Source organism: Pan paniscus, chromosome 7 (assembly GCF_029289425.2).
Source record: "Pan paniscus chromosome 7, NHGRI_mPanPan1-v2.0_pri, whole genome shotgun sequence".
NCBI classification, from domain to species: domain Eukaryota; kingdom Metazoa; phylum Chordata; class Mammalia; order Primates; family Hominidae; genus Pan; species Pan paniscus.
This window is the reverse complement of record NC_073256.2, coordinates 56,431,891-56,446,896: the sequence shown is the minus strand read 5'-3', so window position 1 is coordinate 56,446,896 and position 15,006 is coordinate 56,431,891. Positions and strand designations below refer to the sequence as shown.

At 47.0% G+C, this 15,006-nt stretch overlaps 1 protein-coding gene across 3 annotated transcripts in view; it reads left to right on the top strand.

Annotated features, from left to right (window-relative positions):
- Positions 1-15,006, top strand: part of RAB11FIP1 (RAB11 family interacting protein 1) — a 38,956-nt gene that overhangs the window by 13,722 nt on the left and 10,228 nt on the right. The window contains exons 2-4 of one of the 3 annotated variants that reach the window (XM_034965943.3): positions 8,328-8,770; positions 10,556-11,363; positions 12,699-14,600. In XM_034965943.3, the coding sequence (XP_034821834.2) occupies positions 8,328-8,770; positions 10,556-11,363; positions 12,699-14,600 (3,153 nt within the window). Of the gene's footprint in view, positions 1-8,327; positions 8,771-10,555; positions 11,364-12,698; positions 14,605-15,006 lie in introns of those variants that run through there. The other 2 variants (XM_034965944.3, XM_034965945.3) reach the window with 2 other exon arrangements.

Genomic DNA, 15,006 nt, shown 5'->3' with positions numbered 1-15,006 from the left:
TTTGGGAAGCCAACTCCATGTTCTGAGGCACACCGGCCCTGAGGATAGGGCATGGTTGAATGGTCTTAGCTGTTCCAGAAGGACTGAAAAGCCCAAGAGATTTCACAGTATGGATGCAGGCACGGGCTTCCCAGCGGGCTACTCAGGAGGTGGGCTGGTGCCCTGCACCCCGCTCTTGTGTGTGGGCACAGGCTCATGTTTTTTTCTGCATTGTATTTAGCTCATTCTTTTTCTGTGTTCCCTTATTTCTCTTCATAAAACATCTTTTTGAAAGTGTAGAAAACTTAAATGACTTTTTGTATACTTTTATCTGTGCCTTGTCTTGTGTTTGACCAAAAAAAAATAAGATCCCCAAAAACAAAAACTGCAGGGTAGCCTATTTGGATAATACACAGTTTTGCTTGTCTGTGGCAAGACCACCATTTGGGAGGGTGTATAAAACTGATAATAGTGGTTGTCTCTAGTACGGAGACTGAGGGGCATGGGATCAGGAGGGGTGGGAAGATGGAATTTTTCATCCTATACCATTTTGTATGATTTGAATTTTTACCCAATGCCTGTTATTACTTAAAAATATAGGCTGGGGGCCGGGCCTTGTGGCTCACACCTGTAATCCCAGCACTTTGGGAGGCCAAGGTGGACGGATCATCTGAAGTCAGGAGTTCGAGACCGGCCTGGCCATCACGGTGAAACCCCGTCTCTACTAAAAATACAAAACTTAGCTGGGTATGGTAGCACATGCCTGTTATCCTGGCTACTCAAGAGGCCGAGACAGGAGAATTGCTTGAATCTGGGAGGCAGAGGTTGCAGTGAGCTGAGATCGCGCCACTGCACTCCAGCCTGTGCAACACAGTGAGACTCCATCTCAAAAAAAAAAAAAAAAACAATTAAAAAATATAGGCCGAGTGCAATGGCTCACACCTGTAATCCCAGGCACTATGAGAGACTGAGGTGAGAGGATTCTGTGTGGCCAGGAATTTAAGACCAGCCTGGGCAGCATAGCAAGACCCTATCTCTAAAACAAAACAAAAGACTAGCTGGCATAGTGGTTCACACCTGTAATCCTGGCACTTTGGGAGGCTAAGGCAGGCAGATCACTTGAGGTCAGGAGTTCGAGACCAGCCTGGCCAACATGGTGAAACCCTGTCTCTACTAAAAATACAAAAATTAGCTGGGCATGATGGTATATGCCTGTAATACCAACTACTCTGGAGGCTGAGGCATGAGAATTGCTTGAACCCGGGAGGTGGAGGTTGCAGTGAGCCGAGATCATGCCACTGCACTCCAGCCTGGGCAACAGAGCAAGACTATCTCAACAACAACAACAACAACTAGTTGGGTGTGGTGGCACATGCTTTTAGTCCCAGCTCCTCAAGAGGCTGAGGTGGGAGGATGGCTTGAGCCTAGAACTTTGAAGCTGCTGTGAGCTATGAATGTGCACTGTACTCCAGCCTGGACAACAGAGCAAGACCCCATCTCAAAATATATATGTGTGTGTGTATAGTTTATAGAAATTTTATGTTGGCCGGGTGTGGTAGCTCACGCCTGTATTCCCAGCACTTTGGGAGGCCGAAGCAGGTGGATCATGAGGTCAGGAGTTCGATACCAGCCTGGCCAAGATGGTGAAACCCTGTCTCTAGTAAAAATACAAAAATTAGCCGGATGCAGTGGCGTGCGCCTGTACTCCCAGCTACTCGGGAGGCTGAGGGAGGAGAATCACTTGAACCTGGGCGACGGTGGTTGCAGTGAGCTGAGATCATGCCACTGTACTCCAGCCTGGGCAATAGACAATAGAATGAGACTCTGTCTCAAAAATAAATAAATAAATAAATAAATAAATAAATAAATAAATAAAATTATGTCACTTTGTACATATCCAGAGATCCTTTTAATTCTTGCAGGACTGAGTTTAATGATAAGCAATAATAATTTGCTTATTGAAGGGATCATTTGATTTTTACTTTTGATAGGTGGCAAGATTTTTTCAGAATATGGGCTTAAAAATAAACTTGCTACATTGGGATTATGGCTCTCTTTTTCTGCCCTTTGGACTAGGGAAATGGACCCAACCCTGATTTCTGAGATAATTCAAGCTTTCGGGGCCTATGTGAAAGATAATACTGGAACACACCCACACTGCCATCACATGCTGTGTTGCTAGGCTGGGACTTTATTATTTATGAGCTACTTCTGTGAGGTGCAGGAATTAAGTGAACTTTAAAACACATGGGCAGTAACACTTAGAAACTGAGTTGATCTTAAATATAAAAATCCCCAGATGTGTTCTTCTGGTTTGGGATTTCTTAGGGCAAGATATTCAAGCACTGTGGCTTTCACTGTCTTATCAAAGTATGCTTCTATCAAACATCCCTTGCTTAAACTGTTTTTGAATTTGAGGATAATATTGCTAGTAAAAGAAACAATTCTTGGCCGGGCACAGTGGCTCACGCCTGTAATCCCAAAACTTGGGGAGGCTGAGGCAGGCGGATCACCTGAGGTCAAGAGTTTGAGACCAGACTGGCCAACATAAAATTAGTTGGGCATAGTTGCGCATGCCTGTAATCCCAGCTACTCAGCAAGCTGAGGCAGGAGAATCGGTTGAACCCAGGAGGAGGAGGTTGCAGTGAGCTGAGATCACGTCACTGCACTCCAGCCTGGGCGATAGAGTGAGACTCCGTCTCTAAAACAAACAAACAGACAAACAAACAAACACCAAGAAAAAAAAAACCAGAAAAAAAAAAACGAAACAATTCTTGTTTTGCTTTCCAGCTTTAATACATCGAGCACAGATTTGTAAATTCTGCCTCTTTGCCTGGGCTGTTTCCCTGCTGGCCTGTGATTCAGCCTGTTTCATATCCTTCAATAGCCCCGTGGCTGGTGCCTGGCTACCTGGTGTTTGGCTTTAGGTTTGCTTGTGAAATTAAGCAGCAAGAACAGTTGGTGACGTTTATATTTGCACTTCCTAATGGTGTTGGAAGTTTCCAAAGCAAATCCCACTTTAGGACCCAGGGATTGGACCTGAGAATCAGGTAATAATTGGTCCCGAGGGAGGATTCTGGAATCGGTTGTAGTTTTGCTCAAAAACCATTAGGAAGTGCAAAGAAAACCTCACTGATACTTTCGGAAAGGCAAGGCTGGCCCTTGGAATTGTCAACTGGCTATGTTACAGGAAAGGGGTCCTGATCCAGACCCCAAAAGAGGGTGTTTGGATCTCCCGCAAGAAAGAATTCAGGGCAAGTCTGCAGTGCAAAGTAAAAGCAAGTTTATTAAGAAAGCAAAGTTTTGAAGGTACAGCTACTCCATAGACAGAGTAGGACGTTCCCGAAAGTAAGAGGAGGAACGCATCCACTCTAGGCACTATGCTTATTCATACACACGATAGAAAGATCATTGAGAGATGTGCCCTACTACAAGGGTTTGTGATAAAGGATTAATTTTCTTAATTACTATATTTTGTGAGAATCAATATTATTAGCTTCAAAGCAAAATTAGGATAGCCTTTGTTCTCCAGATTTGGGGCTATTAGAACACTCCCAAGTCTGGGTCTGTTTGGTAAACATTATCCATCTGTTCCCTTACCCATAAACATCTAGAGGCTAGGAATACCTAACTTTCTGGGAATGCAGCGCAGCAAGTCCCAGCCTCATTTTCCTAGCCCTCACTCAAGATGGAGTTGCTCTGGTTTGAATGCCTCTGACAGCTGCTTTGGAGGCCTGTCACATTTGTGCATCCCCGCGGAGGGCTAATAGAATGGGCTGTGTGGAAGAGCTGTGGAGAAACCCCTGCCTGAAGCTCCTGCCCTGGGCGGGGAGGTGAAGCGTGCTGCCCGCCTGCGGTTGGTGAGGTCATCGAAACCTCCTCAGTTAGCGTTCAGCAACTTCTCCTTTTCAGGTGGCTGCAACTGGTATTTACAAAAGCTAAACACCCTTCATCACCAAGGCTACCATTTACCACATGACTGTCAGAAGAGAAAAATATAAATAATCCTCTCAAAATTGAAGTGACAAATATGCAAACGATTCCAGGCCAGGCCCTGGAAAATGTATTAGACAGACACTAGGCTGGCAAGGGTGACATTGTCTATAAAGACCTTGCATTTTCCACTTGAGCCCAGGAGTCCAGGGCTGCAGTGAGCTATGATCGCACCACTGCACTCCAGCCTGGGCAAGAGAGTGAGACCCTGTTGCAAAAAATAAAAAATAAAAAAAGACCTTGCGTCTTGCAACACCCACCACTCCCCGCCTGCCCAGCTCTGGATTGAGGTTATAAAAACCATAAAAGATTTGTCTCCTAAGGGTCCAAAATTATAGCTCATATAATTTTATCCTCTCCTTGCTGTATTTTGTGAATTCATTTTAAGTTCTTCTTGATGACTTTGTATACTGGCCTTTAAGTAATCTCAACGATTTATGACTGATGGCAAGCTATGTTAGTTTCCTTCCTTTCTTCTTTCATCTTTGGACATTTAAATGAGAAGCTTAAATGTTTCTCAAAAAGAATTTAAATTTGAACCCTCCTTTCTCTATGTTACAAAAGATGGCCCATCCAAGATAAATTAGGAGAGAATTTAAAGCAGGAGTCTTGGTGTAGGAGAAAGAATAGGAGAAAGAATAGGGGAAACTGATTTGGAATCCTAGCTGTACCCCATAGTGGTTGCAAGACCTTGTGCCAATTCTCAGACCTCTGAGCTTCAATTTCTTCATCTATAAAATGGGTATAATATCTACTCCGTGTCGTTCTTGTGAGGCTGAAATGAAGATGTCTCTGTGCGTATGCAGTGTCAGGTATGCCACAGGTGCTGTTTAGGTGTTAGGTTTCGACTTTCCCCTGTGCCTTTCCTCTAAGTGTAGAAGGAGCCGTAGCAGTGGGGGCAGGGGTCTGCCCTGTGAGCGAGCCACCAGCCATGGCTGAAGGTGAAAGAGGAAGTTGTGCTCATTTGGGCAAAACCATCATTTCCTTTAAGTCCACTACCTTCCGCTCTTAAATAGGTCACCGAAAAGAACTTCAGAATGTGAGTTCTCAGTTTGTGAGGGTGACCTGGTGGACAGCTCACTATAGACCAGGTATTTGGAGTTATTTGTCCCATTGTATGGTCTTGCTACAAACTGGGCTCACATTTTTTTTTGAAAGGGATAGGGTCTCACTCTGTTGCGCAGGCTGGAGTGCAGTGGTGCAATCATAGCTCTTACTACAGCCTTGAACTCCTGGGTTCAAGTGATCCTCCTGCCTCAACCTCCCAAGTAGCTGGGACTATTAAGTACGCACCACTGCACCCAGCTAATTAAAAAAAAATATTTTTAGCCACGCTTGGTGGCTTATGCCTGTAATCCCAGCACTTTGGGAGGCCAAGGTGGGTGGATCACTTGAGGTCAGGAGTTTGAGACCAGCCTGTCTAACCAAACCCTGTCTCTACTAAAAATACAAAGAATAGCTGGGCATTGTGGCATATACCTGTAGTCCCAGCTACTCGGGAGGCTGAGGCAGGAGAATCACTTGAACCCAGGAGGCGGAGGTTGCAGTGAGCCGAGATCGCGCCATTGCACTCCAGCCTGGGGGACAGAGCGAGACTCTGTCTCAAAAAAAAAAAAATTTTTTTTTGGAGAATGGGATCTTGCCTTGTTGCCTATACTGGTCTCAAACTCCTGGATCCAACCAATCCTCCTCTCTCAGACTCCCAAAGCACTGGGATTACAGGTGTGAGCCACTGTACCCAACCTGGCTCACATTCTTACAGTTCACCAAAGGTATAGGGCTCCTAAATGGAAAATGAATGCCATGAGATCTCCTTTTTCTGAAGCTTGTCTCTCAGTGGAGTTGGACTGGTATAATGTCATTTTTCACATCTTGAAGTGGGTTGCAAATGACCAAGTGTAATTCTTGGATAGTGTTTGAAATGTGACATTTTCTGATTATTAAGCTAGGGAAGAAGGCTTCCTTTCCAACTAACCATTTTTTTTTATTGTGGCAAAATATATGTAACATTAAATTTACCATTTTAACCTGTTTTTTTGAGACAGAGTCTCACTCTGTCACCCAGGCTGGAGTGCAGTAGTGTGATCTTGGCTCACTGCAACCTCCCTCTCCTGGGTTCAAGCGATTCTCCTGCCTCAGCCTCTAGAGTAGCTGAAATTACAGGCATGTGGCACAACACCCGGCTATTTTTTGTATTTTTAGTAGAGATGGGGTTTCACCATGTTGGTCAGGCTGGTCACAAACTCCTGACCTCAAGTGATCTGCCTGCCTTGGCCTCCCAAAGTGCTGGGATTACGGGCGTGAGCCACTGTGCCTGGCCCCATTTTAACCATTTTTAAGTGTGCAGTTCAATGTCATTAAGAATATTCACATTGTTGTGTGATCATCACTGCCATCCATCTCCAGAACTTTTTCATTTTCCACAACTGAAGCTCTATACCCATCAAACATTAACTCCTCATTCTCTCCTTCCCCTCCTCCGGCAATCACCATTCTACTTTCTGACTGGATGAATTTGACTAACCCAGGAACCTCACATAAGTGGACTCATATAGTGTTTGTCATTTTCTAACTGACTGATTTCACTTTTTTTGTTGTTTTTTTGAGATGGAGTCTGGCTCTGTCGCCTAAGCTGGAGTGCTGGAGTGCAGTGGCATGATCTTGGCTCACTGCAACCTCCGCCTCCCGGGTTCAAGCAATTCTCCTGCTTCAGCCTCCTGCGTAGCTGGGATTACAGGTGCTCGCCATGATGCCCGGCTAATTTTTGTATTTTTAGTAGAGACGGGGTTTCACCATGTTGGCCAGGCTGGTCTTGAGTTCCTGACCTCAGGTGATCTGCCTGCCTCAGCCTCCCAAAGTACTGGTATCACAGGTGTGAGCCACTGTGCCTAGCCTGATTTCACTCTTTTAAAAAATTCTTTATTTTTATTTAGTTATTTTTAGAAACAGAGTCTCACTTTGTCACCCAGACTAGAGTGCAGTGGTGCAATTATAGCTCACTGCAGCCTCGAATTCCTAGGCTCATGTTGAGTAGCTGAGAGTATAGGCGCACACCACCATGCTGGCAAATTTTTTAATTTTTTATGGAGATGGAGTCTCGCAATATTGCCCAGGCTGGTCTTGAACTCCTGGCCTCAAGTGATCCTCCTGCCTCAGGCTCCCAAATCTCTGGGATTACAGGTGTGAGCCACCATGCCCAACCCCCTCCCCACTTTTTTTTTTTTTTAATTCTGTGTTGTATTATTATTATTTTTTTTACTCCCTGGCAGGGACCATTCCTTACTACAAACTTGATTTTCTCTGAGATTTAATTATACATCATTTGCACGCCACCCTTCTTAGCTGTTTGTGTATGATCTTTGCTTTTTTTTTTTTTTTTGAGATGGAGTCTCACTCTGTTGTCCAGGCTGGAGTGCAGTGGTGCGATCTCGGCTCACTGCAATGTCTGCCTCCTGGGTTCAAGTGATTCTCCTGCCACGGTCTCCTGAGTAGCTGGGACTACAGGCGCCTGCCACCACACCCGGCTAATTTTTTATATTTTTAGTAGAGATGGGGTTTCACCATATTGGCCAGGCTGGTCTCGAACTCCTGACCTTGTGATCCACCCACCTCAGCCTCCCAAAGTGCTGGGATTACAGGTGTGAGCCACCGCACCTGCCCTGATCTTTGCATTTTTACCCTACTGAAGGAAAACATCACTCATCGGAAGTGATTCCATGGAATATTTTTTTTTCTTTATTTTTAGAATGAGCTCTTTATTGAATCAGGATTTGAGGTGATTATACGCTAAGCACAACACTGGATCCTATCTTTGTCTAGCGCATGTCTTCTCAAAAATAAAAGTGCAAAATAAAAAACAAAACAAAAGAAATAAAAGTGCAAATTCTGCTCTCAGCCGGGTGCAGTGGCTCACGCCTGTAATCCCAACATTTTGGGAGGCTGAGGCGGGCGGATCATCTGAGGTCAGGAGTTTGAGTCCAGCCTGGCTAACATGGTGAAACCCCATCTCTACTAAAAATACAAAAATTAGCTGGACATGGTCACGCGCTCCTGTAATCCCAGCTACTCAGGAGGCTGAGGCAGGAGAATCACTTGAACCCAGGAGGCAGAGGCTGCAGCGAGCCGAGATGGTAGCATTGCACTCCAGCCTGGGTGACAGAGCAAGACTCTGTGTCAAAAAAAAAAAAAAAAAAAAAAATTCTGCTCTCATCTACCACTTCCCGAAGAGAAAGCATGAGAATGCATGCATTGAAGAGGCTGCTGGTAGCAGAGAGGAGAGGCCAGTTCATGGGGATTGTGAACATTGTTGCAGTTGCTTCCATTCAAAGGTAACTCCTCAGCCTTTCTCCTTTCAGGTGGTATAAGTTGAAATCCAAACCAGGAAAGAAGGACAAGGAGCGAGGAGAAATTGAGGTTGACATCCAGTTTATGAGAAACAACATGACTGCCAGCATGTTTGACCTTTCTATGAAAGACAAGTCTCGGAATCCATTTGGAAAGCTGAAGGACAAGATCAAGGGGAAGAATAAGGACAGTGGGTCAGACACCGCCTCCGCCATCATCCCTAGCACGACACCTTCGGTCGACAGTGATGATGAGTCTGTGGGCAAAGACAAGAAAAAGAAATCAAAGATCAAGACCTTACTTTCCAAGTCAAATTTGCAGAAGACGCCTCTTTCCCAGTCCATGTCTGTCCTGCCGACTTCAAAGCCAGAAAAAGTGCTGCTTCGTCCCGGAGACTTTCAGTCCCAGTGGGATGAAGATGACAATGAGGATGAGTCCTCCTCGGCCTCGGATGGTGAGTTTCTGCCTCTTCCTGCTTGACCTCTCTTCTTCCACTTACCATGCTTCGTTCTGAGAGAGAAGAAACAGGCAAATCTCAAGAGAAAGAGTTTAATTCAATTCCTCAATTACAAAATCATGGTGGTGGGGGTGATGATAGCGGTGGTTAAGATGCCCTCTCTAAGGCCAGGCGTGGTGGCTCACGCTTGTAATCCCAGCACTTTGGGAGGCTGAGGCAGGCAGATTGCTTGAGCCCAGGAGTTTGAGACCAGCCTGGGCAACATGGTGAAACCCTGTCTCTACAAAAAATATAAAACTTAGCCAGATGTGATGACACACTCCTGTAGTCCCAGCTACTCAGGAGGCTAGGCTGGGAGGATTGCTTGAGCTCAGGAAGTAGAGGCTGCAGTAAGCTATGATCGTGCCACTGCACTCCAGCCTGGGTGACAGAGTGAGACTCTGTCTCAAAAAAAAAAAAAAATGCCCTCTCTGTTTCTTTTTTTAAAATATTTTTTGTTTGTTTGTTTTAGAGACAGGGTCTTGCTCTATTGCCCACGCTGGAGTGCAGTGGCGCGATCATAGCTTACAGCAGCCTCCAACTCCTGGGCTCAAGGAATCCTCTCACCTTGGCCTTCTGAGGAGCTGGGACTACAGGTGTGCACCATCACACCTGATTAATTAAAAAAAATTTTTTTTTTAGAGATGATGTCTCACTATGTTGCCCAGGCTGGTCTGAAACTCCTGGCTTCAAGTGATCCTCCTGCCTCAGCCTCTCAAAGGGCTCTTATGACCGGTGTGAACCATTGCCCATGGCTGAGATGCCCTCTCTATTTCTAAGCCCTCTGGTTTCTTTCCTTCTTTCTTTCTTCCTTCCTTCCTTCCTTCCTTCCTTCCTTCCTTCCTTCCTTTCTTTCTTTTCTTTTCTTTTGAGATGGAGTGTTGCTCTGTCACCCAGGCTGGAGTGCAATGGTGCAATCTTGGCTCTTTGCAACTTCCGCCTCCTGGGTTTAAGCAATTCTCCTTCCTCAGTCTCCCGAATAGCTGGGATTACAGGTCCGTGCCACCACACCCGGTGAATTTTTGTATTTTTAGTAGAGTTGGGGGTTTCACCATGTTGGCCAGGCTGGTTTTGAACTCCTGACCTCAAGTGATCCACCTGCCTTGGCCTCCCAAAGTGCTGGGATTATACCCTCTGGTTTCTAAGAATGTATAAATTCCTTTTCCAGAGTTCCTGGCTCTATAAATGATGTCCACTAGTACAAGCTTTTAGAGCTGACAGAATGAGTGTCTTCCAAGTTTTTTTTTTCTTTTTTTTAAGGGTAAAACCATGGAACCTTATGGTAATTCTGACATTTCATTAATTCATCAGGTAGTTATTGAGTTCCTGTGATGTGCTCAACCCTTGTGGGATATAGCCTTATCAGAAGCCAAGGAATCTGCTTCCTTTAGCTCTGAGTTAATTATGTATTTTGAACTTCAATTTCAATGTCTAAATCCCTCCCATTGGCCGGATTCTGCTACTCTACCAAGAGTGCTACCCTTTTCATTGGTTTAATCCAGAGTTTCTCAACCTCAGCACTGTGGACAGTTTAGACTAGACAGGCCTTTGTCGTGGGGGGCTGTGCTATACGTTGTAAGATGTTCAGTATCATCCTTGTCCTCTACCTGCTAGATACAAACAGCAGCACACCCCCTCCAAGTTGTGGCAACCAGAAAGGTATCCAGACGTTGACAGATGCCCCTACACTGCAAACCACCCGTTTAACATCTTATCCCCTTTCTGTTCTTTTTCTTCCCAAAGTCATGTCTCACAAGAGAACAGCGAGTACGGATCTTAAGCAACTGAACCAGGTCAACTTTACCCTTCCCAAGAAGGAAGGACTTTCCTTTCTTGGTGGCCTTCGGTCTAAGAATGATGTCCTTTCCCGCTCTAATGTCTGCATCAATGGGAACCATGTTTACCTGGAGCAGCCAGAAGCCAAGGGTGAGACCAAGGATAGCAGCCCGTCCTCCTCCCCATCCCCCAAGGGCTTCAGAAAGAAGCATTTGTTCTCTTCTACAGAGAACCTGGCGGCTGGGTCTTGGAAGGAGCCTGCTGAAGGAGGTGGGCTGTCTTCTGACAGGCAGCTCTCCGAATCTTCCACCAAGGACTCCTTGAAGTCTATGACCCTGCCGTCCTACCGACCTGCCCCACTGGTCAGTGGGGACCTCAGGGAAAACATGGCCCCCGCAAACTCAGAGGCCACAAAAGAAGCTAAGGAGAGCAAGAAGCCAGAGAGCAGGAGGTCCTCTTTGCTGTCTCTGATGACGGGGAAGAAGGATGTGGCTAAGGGCAGTGAAGGTGAAAACCCTCTCATGGTCCCAGGGAGGGAGAAGGAAGGCATGCTGATGGGGGTTAAGCCAGGGGAGGACGCATCGGGGCCTGCTGAAGACCTTGTGAGAAGATCTGAGAAAGATACTGCAGCTGTTGTCTCCAGACAGAGCAGCTCCCTGAACCTCTTTGAAGATGTGCAGATCACAGAACCAGAAGCTGAGCCAGAGTCCAAGTCTGAACCGAAACCTCCAATTTCCTCTCCGAGGGCTCCCCAGACCAGAGCTGTCAAGCCCCGGTGAGTTTTGGCTCTTCTCGTGCAGGGCATTTCTGCCTCGCCATTGGTGGTTTTCAGGCTTACGTTAGACCAGCTCTTGTGGGTCCCATAATATCATAGTACCCATATATGCCAAAGGTTTGCTGGTCTAAATTATTTTTTTAACCAGTCCCTACTGCCAGCCTGGCCTGCCCTGTATAAATTGCAGTGATGTTTCCCAGCTCAGAGCTACTGCCCAGCAGGCATGGTCTGTCCTTTCAGTCAGCTTATCAGATCTCAGTGGAACGCAGTGGTTTGTAGCAGATTGTGGGTGTTGCAAGTTGGGAATACTGAGTTTGGGTTGTAGTGTATGCAGAACCTGTGTTTTCGAAGTTCTTATCTCACATTTCCCTTTGAGCCAGATGTTATCCTGCCTCCTTGCCTTTTGGCATTGGTTTCTGGTATGAGAGACCCTCGGTCCTCTCTCAAGTGACAGTGACGGTTCTTTGTGTCCACTCTGCCCCTTGTTGTAAGAGCCGGCATAAGCCTTGGGGACTGGCCTTGGGGACTTCTGCTTTTCTGTGTGACTCACATTCACATTGACAATATTTCTGTGGTCTGGGGAGTGAGATTTTTTTTTTAGAGATTCTGCTTACTTTGACATGCACACACACACACACACACATACACACACATACACACTGTTCCTCTTAAACTTATCTGTGCCTGTTGCTTTGTGTTACATCTTTAACCACTTTAAACCTTTTAGGTGCATTTTGTCCTGTAATAATCAAATGCTCGGGCCTTGTGTTAATCACCACAAGAAACCAGAGGCTATTGCTTTACCAGGATCTTTTCATTTCTATTGCAACAGACTTTTGTGTGACGGATCTGCTTGGTTATAAAAGTGTCTGTTGTGTATGTTAAGTGTTAGTGTTCCTTTTTTTTTTTTTGAGACAGTCTCCCTCTATCGCCCAGGCTGGAGTGCGGTGGCACGATCTCAACTCACTGCAACCTCCACCTCCCAGGTTCAAGCAGTTCTCCTGCCTCAGCCTCCCGAGTAGCTGGGACTACAGGTGCACACCACCACACCTGGCTAATTTTTGTATTTTTCAGTAGAGATGAGGTTTCACCATGTTGACTGGGCTGGTCTTGAACTCCTGACTTCAGGTGATCCGCCTGCCTCGGCCTCCCACAGTGCTGGGATTACAGGCGTGAGCCACCGCGCCCGGCTAGCATTCCTTTTTTAACTTCTTAAGGTACTGCCCCACGTGTAAAGACGTTCTCCCCTGGTGAATGACTTGTTTTTGTGTATTTTCTTTGTCTCTCGTGATGCATCTGCACTGACCTGCAGATTTTATTTTGTCCTTTTTGCAGACTGGAAGTGTCTCCAGAGGCGCAACCCACAGCCAGGCTTCCTTCCCCCACTGACTCCCCTTCCTCTCTTCCTCCTCTTCCTTCTAGCTCTGGCCAGGCACCTGTCCCCTCTGAATTGGGACATGGTGCAGACACACAGTCCTCTGAGAGTCCTTCTGTCTTCTCCCCTCTCTCATCTCCCATAGCAGCTCCCATTTCCACATCCACTCCAATTGAAAGCTGGCCTCTCGTAGACAGGGGCCAGGCCAAGTCTGAAGAACCACCCCTGCTCCCTAAGGCAGAGTTGCAAACTGAGAGTTTAACACCGGTTCCAAATTCTGGTTCTTCTGCCCTGGGATCACTTTTCAAACAGCCATCCTTTCCAGCAAATAAAGGGACAGAAGATTCTCTGATGGGCAGGACCCGTGAGACAGGCACAGAGAAGAACACCAGCAGCCTTGAGTTGGAGGAGTCTCTCCCAGAGCAGCCTGAAACAGGGCGACAAGAGGAAGAACTTCCGAGATTCCCCTGCAAAAAACAAGACTACAGCCCATCATCTGGAGAAGCCCAGGAAGTACCGTTTGCCCTTTCACTCAGCAGTGATGGAGCTGTGAGCCCTGTTGGGGAGCTTGCAGCAGGAGGAGACAGAGACTTGGAGAGTCAGGCTGGGTCTCTTGTGGAGAGCAAAGCCAGGGATGCAGTTGAAGAAGTGGCGCCCCCTCTTCCCATGGGAGCATCGGTCCCTTCCATTGATTCCATGATGCAGAAGCTGGAAGAGATGGGTCTGAACCTCCGCAAGGACCAGAAGAAAACCAAGAAGCGTGTGTCATTTTCTGAGCAGCTCTTCACGGAAGAGGCAGTGGCGGGGGCTGCCTTGCTGGTGGAAGGACACAGCAGTTGTCCCCAGGAGCTGAACCCTGCATGGTCTGTTGCTGGAAACGCGTCTGACGGAGAGCCTCCTGAGTCTCCCCACGCAGAGGACTCAGAAAGGGAATCGGTGACCACACCTGGGCCAGCGACGTGCGGTGCGCCAGCCTCCCCAGCGGATCACCTCCTCCTCCCCTCCCAGGAGGAGAGTTTCTCCGAAGTCCCCATGAGTGAAGCAAGCTCAGCGAAAGACACTCCACTCTTTAGGATGGAGGGAGAGGATGCCCTTGTGACTCAGTATCAGAGCAAAGCCAGTGACCACGAAGGTTTATTGTCTGACCCCTTGAGTGACCTTCAGTTGGTCTCAGATTTTAAATCTCCAATCATGGCCGATCTGAACTTAAGCCTTCCTTCCATTCCTGAAGTCGCATCGGATGATGAAAGAATAGATCAGGTTGAAGATGACGGAGATCAGGTTGAAGATGATAGAGAGACAGCAAAGTCGTCAACTCTGGACATAGGAGCTTTGTCCTTGGGCTTGGTAGTCCCCTGTCCTGAGAGGGGAAAGGGGCCCAGTGGCGAGGCAGATAGGTTGGTACTGGGGGAGGGCCTGTGTGATTTCAGTCTGCAAGCACCCCAGGCATCTGTGACAGCTCCTTCAGAGCAGACCACAGAGTTCGGAATTCACAAACCACATCTTGGCAAGAGCTCAAGCTTGGATAAACAGCTGCCAGGCCCCAGTGGTGGCGAGGAAGAAAAACCGATGGGAAATGGGAGTCCAAGCCCGCCTCCTGGCACATCCCTGGACAATCCTGTACCCAGCCCTTCCCCTTCTGAGATCTTTCCTGTCACACACTCTTTCCCCAGCTCTGCACATTCTGACACTCACCACACCAGCACAGCAGAATCTCAAAAAAAAGCCACAGCAGAGGGCTCCGCTGGTAGAGTTGAAAATTTTGGCAAGAGGAAGCCACTCCTCCAGGCCTGGGTCTCACCCTCGGAGACACATCCAGTCTCAGCTCAGCCAGGCGCTGGAACTGGGTCAGCCAAGCACAGGTGAGAGATGGGGGAGATTGTCTATGTAAATGTGAGCAATGTCCCCCTTTGCTTCCTACCTGCAGAGGTTATGGCTTTCTAACCACACAGACGTCTGATGTGACAACCCACCTGTCACTGTCCTGCTGGTAGGGCTGCCCCTTGTGGTGGTAATACCTCAAGACACTGCTGCGTTTATAGCAAGAACATAATAGTAGTCTGTAAATATAGCTTAGGAATTGTTCTGCACGGTCAGATTTGGAGCTCGCACATTGCAGAAACGCAATGCCACCAGTATCTTAACTGTCTCAGAACTAACTGGCATTGAGTGGTAGTAGTATCTAGCAGTGTCAAAAACTTCTTCAAGCACTCCCCAACGTGAGGCTTGTAAGTTTGTTTTGAGCTGTCTTTACTGTGGAGGGACAGA